This window comes from Macaca nemestrina, chromosome 6 (assembly GCF_043159975.1).
Source record: "Macaca nemestrina isolate mMacNem1 chromosome 6, mMacNem.hap1, whole genome shotgun sequence".
NCBI lineage: Eukaryota > Metazoa > Chordata > Mammalia > Primates > Cercopithecidae > Macaca > Macaca nemestrina.
In genome coordinates this window covers 102,220,310-102,231,239 of record NC_092130.1, presented here as the reverse complement: position 1 = coordinate 102,231,239, position 10,930 = coordinate 102,220,310, and the positions used below count along the sequence as shown (strand labels likewise).

The following is a 10,930-nucleotide window of genomic DNA, read 5'->3' as shown; positions in this document are numbered from 1 at the left end:
CTAAGCAAAATAATTTAGGTCATTTATATTATCAAATTTAAGCCTCAGGTTTCTCTTCCTGCTGATTATCTTTTGACTATTAGGGAAAAGTGATGTTGCCACTTATGTGGCTTAGCCATATCACTTCCTTCAAACATCATTTAACTTTTTTCAGGGTAAGTTAGATATAAAAATATCGAGGACAGAAAGCAGAGTAGTGCAAGTATGCTACAGATGTATTCATTAGATGGCTGTGCCCTTCCTACTACTCTGCTGGCAACCCAGGTGCCTGTCCTGGAGCAGAAGAGGCTGATAGGGGAGAAGAATGATAACTTGCCTTAAAACTGACAATGGTAGAAGTAAGATAAATGCTTGGCAGGGAAAAAATGATCATATAGACTGGCACCACATTTTGGTACAGCACATCTCAAGCTTTGTAGGACTACAAATACCCCCTTGTAATGGTAGAATCCCTGGATTTCCCAACAATTTAAATTCAAAGTCCTAACCATTCCTGCTGGTTGAAATGTAACATTTATTCCCTAAATCAAAGCCTTAATGTTCCTTTCAGGTTATTGATTGTCTATTCACTGGCATATTATAACCCCTGAATTAAGAAGAATATGTACTTTTCCGTTACAAAGTACTTACCATAATATCTGCTAAGGGAACAAATCCAATAACAACTTTGTTGTCCTGGCGAGTCTGAATTTCCTGAATGTTTCCTCTTCTTTGTGCCAGATCTGCCAGGACAGGGCTGAGATAATCTCTAGCTACTGTAACCTCAAGATTCATCAGAGGCTCCAAAACTTGCTTATCAGCTTTCTTCAGAGCCTAAAGAAATTAAAGAATGTTAACTTATCTTTCATAAATAAATACTGCCCATACTCTTAAGCCTAGAGCTCATACAAAAAGACATAAGCTTGTTTTAACTCTCTCTTTAAAGGTAACATTTTATAAGATGTCAACAACTACAATATTTGCTGGTATAATAAGCATGGTAACATAATTTATAGATCTTTTGTATGGTATGATGCAAGGAGGGGTGTTTAGTAAAGTCTGATTATAAAAAATGACTGTGAACATGTGGTCAGAGTCACAGAAGTCCTCTCCTTTCAAAGATTCATTTGTTCATATTTAAACCTCATGTTGCTGTTCCTGATGTCCATAATTACAGTCCATGCCATGCCACAGACAGCAATAAAGGGGAGAGCTTGGAAAAATGTAATGCAATAAGGTAATAGAAACATTATGTGAAATCTTTTATTTAGAATCTTAGATTTCAAAGGCCAAGAAGAACACGCATATAAAGACTGTGGAAACTGAAAATGCCTTTCAGAATAATGGAATTGAAAAAGATGTAAAAATTAAGAGAAAAAACTGCTACAATAAAGAAAAGGATTGAATTCTGTGTATCTAGGGCATACCATGGTCACAGAACTGTTCTTAGTCCTCTTTTCATAATTTTTCCCTGGCAATATTACCTATCTGGAGAGCTTCAAAAACACCTTCAACATGGCTTCCTCAAAAGCTTTAAATCCTATGCAGCCCATAGTTTCTGAGTACTCCAGTCTTGTACTCCATTGGCCTGCTTTGGGATAGTGTCTGAGTATCTACAGCTCTCCAACATGTCCCACACTGAGCTCATCATTTTCTTTTCCAAACACTTCTACACACATCCCTTTTTCTTATGATGACATCAGTAGTCTTCAGTTCACCTTTGACTTCCTTTTCCCCAAGTAAGCTGTAAGATTTTTTTTTCCGCTGTTCCTATTGCTGGTATCCTATGTCAAACTTAGTCCATTTCCTGTCCTCAACTATCTCTTCCCTATTCAAATTCCTTCTGTACTTTGATACTTCTCCCTTCGAAACCTTTAAATTATGCTCCACTATTCTCAAAGTTCAAACTCTTTAATGTAGTTTTTAAAGATTTCTCTACAGTCTGACACTATTTTACTTTTTCAACACACGGACTCCCCTGCCTTCATCTGATAATACAGTTAAAAGGACTCATCTCTGTCTGGAAGGTCCCCCACCGTGCCCAAGTCCTCCAAAATCATCTCAGCTCAAATATAAATCTTTCCAAGAATCCTCCCCAATTCCCTGCTTCCTACTTTCATGGCATTTGCCCATTTTATCTAATACTTTGGTTATACTTAATTCCCTTACAAAATCACAAGCTCCTTTAGGTAGAGTAAAATCTAATCCTATTTGTGTCCTTCTCAGTGCCTGGTGAACTATAAGCACAACACAGATGACTCAATAAATACATGAAGCACTTACAAGCAGAGAGAAGGAGACTCCCCATTACAAGAAGCTTAACAAGGGTAGCAGTACTTCCATTAGGAGTATTTTGTTTGAAGTAATGAATTAAAACTAAAGACTAAATGTAAGCCCTCATAAAGTTAATTCTTGTTCTCTGGTATAATCTTATTAAAAAGGTGAATGAACACAGAAATACAGACTTTATTTTTAGAAGACATGTTACACTTTGAAGGACAGGCCGATATATTGGGGGCTTGGGGTCAATTTAGAAACATTATTTTTCAGATTCCCATAAACTTTAAAAATTACTTGGGGACAGGCAATGATGGTGGCTTACACCTGTAATCCTAGCACTTTGGGTTTCGAAAGCTGAGGTGGGCAGATTGCTTGAGCCCAGGAGTTCAAGACCAGCATGGGAAACATAGTGAGGCCTTGTCTCTTAAAAAAAAAAAAAAAAATTACTTGAGGGTGAATTTTCTCAATAATATAGTCATAACTACTTTGCAGGTAACATTTCTAACTATTAAGTGAACAACACTTAAACTTTTTTCAAAGCTTTGTTTTTAATCAAAAAGCTATTTAAGAAGTATAAATTTAAACTCATGTGAAAGAGATATTAAGTTTGGCTTTCTTAAGTCAGGGGCTTGGGATACTTAAATTAACTTTGTAATTATAGATTCAAGTACAATTACAGAAAATTGGGTCTCAATCACAGTCCACGTATTAGAAAATGGCTATAAAAGCAAGCATAGGCCGGGCGCGGTGGCTCAAGCCTGTAATCCCAGCACTTTGGGAGGCCGAGACGGGCGGATCACTAGGTCAGGAGATCGAGACCATCCTGGCTAACACGGTGAAACCCCGTCTCTACTAAAAAATACAAAAAACTAGCCGGGCGAGGTGGCGGGCGCCTGTAGTCCCAGCTACTCAGGAGGCTGAGACAGGAGAATGGCCCAAACCCGGGAGGCGGAGCTTGCAGTGAGCTGAGATCCGGCCACTGCACTCCAGCCTGGGCGACAGAGCGAGACTCCGTCTCAAAAAAAAAAAAAAAAAGCAAGCATAAATAATGCAAAATCAATCACCTAAAAAATTAGGGTAGTTCAATGCTGAGAGGAATGTATGGAATCAGCATTCAGCATACCACACTCCTGGGAGTTAATCCAGTTCTGGTAGGTTAATGAGGCAGGAAGTGGAGAGTCCATGACACTTAAGGACAAACTCCCCAGATAACCATACCAAGAAGACCACATTGCTTGATGCTTTGAGAAGAGAAGGTGCTTAGCCTGAATCTGTTATTCAGTGGGACTTAACTAGTTTCAATGATCCTTAATTAAAGCAATCTTATAATTTAATATAAGTAGAGAAATAATATGGAACTCTGCACGAATTTGCATGTCATCCTTGTGCAGGGCCATGCTAATCTCTCTATCATTCCTATTTTAGTGTATGTGCTGCTGAAGCAAGCACTAAAGCAATCTTATTTGAATAACAATCTCCAAAATTGGAACCAATATTGGATCTTTAATGTTCTTTAAATTACAGTCCATCTTGGGCCAAGCTAGCCTCAGATCTGTCTTCCAGTCAAACCTACCATGCTTGCCTCTAATAGCTGTCTGTCAGGGATGGGGAAAGCAGAAATGCCACTTAAGGAAGCTTGCCTCTTTATCAGAGTATATTCCAATAGCAATCCATGTTAGATAGTAATTTCTAAGATCCTCTTTGAAATAAAAGCCTGGTGATTAAGAAATCAAAAGATTCTCCATGATAAGAACTCTTGTTGACCACAAGGCTGAGGAGGCAAAGACACAAGATAAGGCTCTGTAAACACAGCTGTCTGCAAGATCAGTGGTACTATACTCAGAAGAGTCACCTGAAAGCCATAAAGATTAGGATAGTTCTATACCTTTTGCACGCATCTTGAGACACAGGCAGAAATCATAGTTGTGGAGGTACCAGGATGAATTGTCAGGGAATATAAAGTAATTGCTACATCTTGAACTGGGGATCCAAGCAATGGTCCTAGACAAGGGAAAAAAATTGTATCATACTATGCTCGATGTGTATTGAGAAGTAATGAGAAATGCAAAGGAATAGGGAGAAAACACTAACAAAGTTAGGAAAAAGACTGAAATAATCTATAATATAAGGAGTGATTAAATGGTTGAGTGTGATACTAATGCTTCCTCTCTCATCTGAGTGCCTTACCTTGGAGGCATGCGCTGTGAATTCCACTTTCAATGGCCTCTTTGGAGACTTTCAAAAGGCCTTCACTGATACTTTCAGCATACTCAATCACTGGCGTAACAGACGATGTTTCAGTTGGCCTTGCTTCCACTTCTACGGTCACCAGATGCCTTTTGTCTCCTAAAGTTCTATCTAATGTATCTGTAAACAAATTGAATATGGTACCTCAGAATTAATTCTGGAAAGGTATCAAGGTGCTATAAAACAGCAAAATTATCATCAACAAGCTCAGGGTCTCATACAAGATAAAGTGGGAGAGAATATTAACAATGGGAATGGCACTAAATACAGTATAAAAATCAGAGTAAAGAGCTCTACCAACAAAGCATCTGCTTCTATGTTGATCAATGTTAAAACCTGTTCTGTATCACCTATTTTAACATTAAGGTATGCTGAGGCACATGTTATGAAGATTATACTTTTAAACTTTTCAAAATGTCTTGTAGGTGATTGAAATCCTTTTAGTTACAAACTTTTAAATAAAAATTAAATGATAAAACCTTTAAAAGTACAAAAGGTAAGCTAATGAAAATTAACTCTAAATCCTGACAACCCACAAAAGTTTTACATTGTGTATTTTTCCAGCAATACTTTATGTACTTACTGTTTACTATTTCTTTCCCCAAAAACTAGTAAAATGTTTTTGGTAAGACTGAAAACAGTATCCCTTACTTGCCAACAACCAACAATCTCCAATATTTTACTAAAACAGAACTATGCCGTATTTATGTGAGGGGCCATGTAATGCACTGACTCATGGCCCAAATTCAAAACTAAGAATTAATTATAGTCTATAATTCTCCATAATTCCTCTTCAAGCTCACGTTTATACTGTGAAACATTTTCTATTTAAAATTATACAGGCCTAGGTGTGGTGGCTCACACCTGTAATCCCACCCAGCACTTTGGGAAGCCAAAGTGGGAGGATTACTTGAGGCCAGGAATTTGAGACTAGACTGGGCAATACAGCAAGACTCTGTCTCTGTAAAAAAATAATAAAAATTAGCCGGGTGTGGTACTGCACACCTGTAGCCCTAGCTACTTGGGAGGCTGAGGCGGGAGGATTGCTAGAGCCCAGGAGTTCAAGGCTGCAGTGAGCTAAGATCTTGCCATTGTATGCCAGCCTGCTCAACAGAACAAGACATTGTCTCAATATATATGTGTTTATATATAAATATACATGTTTATATATGAGTAACTATACACATAATTTATGTACAAGCTAAAAATGAGCATTCATGAAACCTAAAACTACGAAAGAAACAGAGTATTACCAATATCTAGATGCCTTCTGAAGCAACCACTATCATATATTATCCTCATTATTTTCTTTAGTGTTACATCACATATGCATGTATCACTAAGCAATAGTTTACTTCTGCTTCATTTTGAATTTGTTATGCTCTATGTATGTGGCAATTTTTTTGTTCCACATGTTTGTGAGAGTTGTCTGGACTGTTTTCCGATTCCAGCCCTACTCCCCAACATCTAACAGTCAGCACTTGGTATTCCACTATAAGGAATAACCCTCTCTCTTCTTCCCTATTTATCTATGTATTATTCTAAGTATGAACTTAGAAATTATTTTTTCACAATGGTCTATACTTATCTTGGTATTCAAATTAATCCAGATTTGGCCAGCAGAGTCTCTTCAAGCTGGTTCCTGTGTCCTTATATACCCCCCTCACCATCGTTTTTTGACCATTTTCTCTCTCACACATAGCATGATATTCCATTATCCTTTTTAATGTTTTATTTCATTTTTAATTAACAAATAATTGTATATATTTATGGGGTTTGTGATCTTTCAATACATGTATACATCGTGGAATGATAAAAAGCAGGCAAATTTACAATCTATCATGTCAAAAAACTTATTTCTTTGTACTAAGAAGATTTAAAATATACATTAACTATAGTCACTGTGCTGTGTAATAGATCACGAGAACCTAGTTCTCCTGTCCAATTGAAACTCCGTACCCCACTTCATCAGCATCTCTCCTTTCCCCAGCTTTCCAACCCTCAGCCTCTGGTAGCCATCATTCTACTGTTCTGCAAGTTCGACTTTTAGAAATTCCACATATGTGAGAGATCATGCCCGTTGCACCTAGTTTTGATAATTTCTTGTTCATTACTAACACAAGTGGCCCTTAAACAATGTGGTGGCTAGGGGTGCCAAATCCCTATGCAGTCAAAAATCCATGTGTAAATTTTGAATCCCCTGAAACTTAACTACTATAGAATACTGTTAACAGGAAGTCAGTCTTACCAATAAATAGTCAATTAACACGTTATATGTATTTTATAGTGTATTTTTACAATAAACTAGAAAAAAAGAAAATGTTACCAAGAAAATCTAAGAGAAAATATATTTACTAAGTAAAAGTAGAACATCATAAAGGTCTTTATCCTTGTCATCTTTGCATTGAGTAGCCTGAAAGGAGGGGTTTGGCTTGCTGTCTCAGGGATGGCAGAGGCAGGACAATAATCCATGTATAATTGGACCTGCACACATACTTCAAACCCATGTTGTTCAAGGGTCAACTGTACTTTCCATCCCCTCTTTTATTTCTTCAGAGATAGTATTCGTATATTCTACATCTCATAACTCCAATAACTGAAGCCTTTGCTGGTGTGACTATCTATTGTTTCTATTGCCTTTTTGCTCATTGTGCTTTTTCTCATGGTTTTGTGATTTAAAGAGAATTTTATTGTGAGTAATATTCTTTTATGTGTGGGAGTTCTTTCTTTTTTTTTTTTTTTTTTTTTTTGAGATGGAGTCTCGCTCTGTTGCCTGGGCTGGAGTGCAATGGCGCGATCTCAGCTCACTGCAACTTCACCTCTGGGATTCAAGCAATTCTCCTGCCTCAGCCTCCTGAGTAGCTGGGATTATAGGCACGCACTCACCACTATGCCCAGCTAGTTTTTGTTTTTTTAGTAGAAACGGGGTCACCATGTTGGCCAGGCTGGTCTTGAACTCCTGACCTCCTGATCTGCCCACCTCAGCTTCCCAAAGTGGTGGGATTATAGGCGTGAGACACCACGCCTGGCCATGTGTGGCATTTCTTTGAGGCCTGGGTTGACTGATATCTTTGGAGAAGCCCTTTTCTCCAGGTTCCCTGGGATACTACCAAGCCATGAGCACTTTACACTAAAGAACTAAGTTCTCCTTGGTCTGGAGTTTTTCAGGGCACACTGGTTCTATAAACTTAGGTTAAAGACCTGTATCAGAAGCCTATGATTACAAATTCTCAGAAACCTTGTCCCCTCACCATAGAGCCAGACAAGCAAGTTTACTTGCCCTCTGCTTTTGCGGAAAGGACTTTTCCTAGTTAATTCTTTCCATGAGGATATGGCTCTCAAGCACTAGGTTAGAGATGATTACAGATTCTTCCAGAATAACTATAGCCTATATTGCTGACTTATTTTCCCAGATTACTACTCCTGCTGCCTTTTTGACCTCTGGAAAATTCTATTACATTCTAGTCAGCTCAGATATTAAAAGTTGTTATTTAGAGTTCTCTAGCATTTTTAGTTTTTCCAGATAAACAGTCCAGAAAGAGCACTCCTCATGCTATTTGCTCCTGTATTCTGCTTAATTTTTCAAGTTTCAGTGAAATGTAACCATCAGGACTTTTCACAAACTAACGAGCAGCTTGAAAGTACCTGGTTATCCTAAACGCCTTTTTTTTTTTTTTTTTTTTTTTTAACAACTTCCCACAAACCTGTCCACATTTTCTTCTTGGGGGTGAGTAGCAATAATTGTTGTCATGTTTTTTGGCTTAAGGGAACCAAATTAAAATCATATGTAGAAAAATTATGAATTTTTACATTTGGGAATTGAAGTATAAAAACTATACCTACTCAAGATTACTATCAGCATAGAATAATCCTATTTATTAAGTACTGAAACTGACTTTCTACTTTTACTTTATAGAGTAAAAATAACACATTGACTTCAAATTCTTAGACTAGTTCTGATAGTGAGGACTGGGACAAGCCGTCGACTTCCATGGCTTACTCTATTCCATGACCACTGAAAAGCACATTTGGTTGATGAGTGGTCATCCAGGAGATGTTATGGGTGATAATGAAATAGGGTTTTCTGTATTCAAAACAAAATCTTAAAAAACAAAAACCCCACATACGTAAAAACCGTCTCCTCTGATAGAAGACATTAGTGACTGTGAACACTGCTTTAAGCAACTAAATAGAGAAAGACAGAGAGAAAAAGCAAATCCTAAATGTTTTACTTTTTACCTGTGGCACGAACTGAGTTTAGGATGGTCTCTCGATATGCCACCTGGAGTGGCCCGAGATAGGTCTCCAGTCCATATTCCCTCTTGATTCGATCATGAATAATCTCTATATGTAACTCCCCCATACCACACAGAACAGTCTGGTTACCAGAGGAAGGAAATAAAAGATTAAGGGTAAATTATATTTATTGCAGAATACTATATAAAAGTATGATGTTAATATATATTTATTTTTCATTAATTAGTTTCCTTTGTAATTCTTTTTGGCCAGGGGCTGTTACATCAAAACATTGCTTTTGACTTTTCTGACTGGAATAATGAATCAATAAAAAGTGAATTACTTAGCCATTCTCTCCTCCTTCTTTGACAGTTAAATTATCTGCTGGGCAAGTGGCATTTGGCTAAGACTAATGATGCCAACACTTAGCTAGATACCAACATTTCCCAACCACAAAGCCAAATTTCTGGCCAGTGGAAGACGAATATAATTGATGTGGACAGCTTCTGGGTGGTGCCTGTAAGAGGAGGGCACCTCTTTCTTAACGAAAATGTAGGCAACTGACATGACACATGAGAATGAGGGCTATACCTTGTAAATGGGCGGAAGAACCTTTCTCCAAAACCTTTCCCAACAACATGGGCATTTCCCAACCATCCAGGGCACTTTACAGCTTTGTAAGCAGTCAAAACCTTCAGACTAGCTTGAACCTTCATATGAGGGAGAAACTGACTTTTATCTTTTTTGAACCAATGAAGACTAAAGGTATTAGTGTATTAGCTTGGATCTGTGGAAGGGACTGGAGACTAAAGGTCAACGACATGGACAGTATGTGATCAAGCCCTAATAATAATTCTGGCCACCAAAGGTTTGGGTGAGCTTCCCTGGTTGGCAGTACTCTGCCAGGAGGGTAACATGTCCCTGAGGATAAAGGAAGCATTGCAAAGGTTTAAAACCCTCCCAGACTTTGCTCTATGTGTCTCTTTGGCTGATCCTAATTTAAATACTTTTGCTGTAATAAAACTGTAATCACAAATTTTAAAAAATCACTTGGTATACGACTGCTATACTTTAAGTTACAAAGTGAACTATCTGGGGAAAATAGTTGTAAAATAATACAAATAAAATTACTTGCTTATAGATATCTGTACATACATACTTACAAAAATATATTATGCTGCATAACACAGCACAGCAGAAGAACATGTTTGGGTAAAAAGTGTGAAAGGCACAGGCGCTGTGGCTCATGCCTGTAATCCTAGCACTTTGGGAGGCCAAGGCAGGCAGATCACCTGAGGCTGGGAGTTCAAGACAAGCCTGACCAACATGGAGAAACCCTGTCTGTACTAAAAATACAAAATTAGCTGGGCATGGTGGCACATGTCTGTAATCCCAGCTACTCGGGAGGCTGAGGCAGAAGAATTGTTTGAACCCGGGAGATCGCACCACTGCATTCCAGCCTGCGCGACAAAGTGAGACTCTGTCTCAAAAAAATAAATAAAACTATGAAAGGCTATTCACCAAGTTTTCATTCTGCTACCCTGCAGAATGAGATGGAGGAACTGAGAAAGGGACTTAATTATTTACTTGGTAGATTTGTGTATTATTTGCCGTTATTTTTAAATGTAGTGCCAGTTTTTATTTCATTTATTTTTACTTACTTTTTTCAAGACAGGGTCTCGCTCTGTCACCCAGACTAGAGTGCAGTGGTATGATCATAGCTCACTGTGGCCTTGACCTCCCTGACTTCCCAGGCTTAAGTAACCTTCCCATCTCAGCATCCTGAGTCGCTGGGATCACAGGTGCATGCCATCACACCTGGCTAATTTTTATTTTTATTTCTTTTTTGTAGAGACAGGGTTTCCTTATGTTGCCCTGGCTGGTCTTGAACTCCTGGGCTCAAGCGATCCTCCCAAAGTGCTAGGATTACATTTCGATTATTTAAATAATAGATTTTTAAAAATAAAACATTTCTGTTTTAATTACGATTATCATACCCTTCAGTATCAATTAAACTAAATTACTACCTCATTTGGCTGGCATTTTGGGAAAATAAAGTACTCCATGCTTTCCAGGTTAACTATATCAGTTTATCCTTTTTAAAGACAAATTTATAATCTTTTTAAGAAACTCCTTCTAAAATCTTATATAAACATCACCCTGTCCTCCTAAAAAGAGGATGCAGAAT

At 37.9% G+C, this 10,930-nt stretch overlaps 1 protein-coding gene and 1 non-coding gene across 3 annotated transcripts in view; both read right to left on the bottom strand.

The window, feature by feature from the left end:
• The window catches only part of LOC105475140 (GTP dependent ribosome recycling factor mitochondrial 2), a 48,212-nt gene that overhangs the window by 566 nt on the left and 36,716 nt on the right, over positions 1 to 10,930 (bottom strand). For both annotated transcript variants that reach the window (XM_011730169.3, XM_011730170.2), the window contains 4 exons: positions 8,746 to 8,884; positions 4,447 to 4,626; positions 4,145 to 4,260; positions 631 to 813 (listed from right to left, as the gene is read on the bottom strand). In XM_011730169.3, the coding sequence (XP_011728471.1) occupies positions 631 to 813; positions 4,145 to 4,260; positions 4,447 to 4,626; positions 8,746 to 8,884 (618 nt within the window). The remainder of the gene's footprint in view (positions 1 to 630; positions 814 to 4,144; positions 4,261 to 4,446; positions 4,627 to 8,745; positions 8,885 to 10,930) is intronic.
• LOC112425469 (U6 spliceosomal RNA) lies at positions 3,606 to 3,708 on the bottom strand. The gene has a single exon (XR_003016528.2). It is a non-coding gene; the product is annotated as a U6 spliceosomal RNA (small nuclear RNA).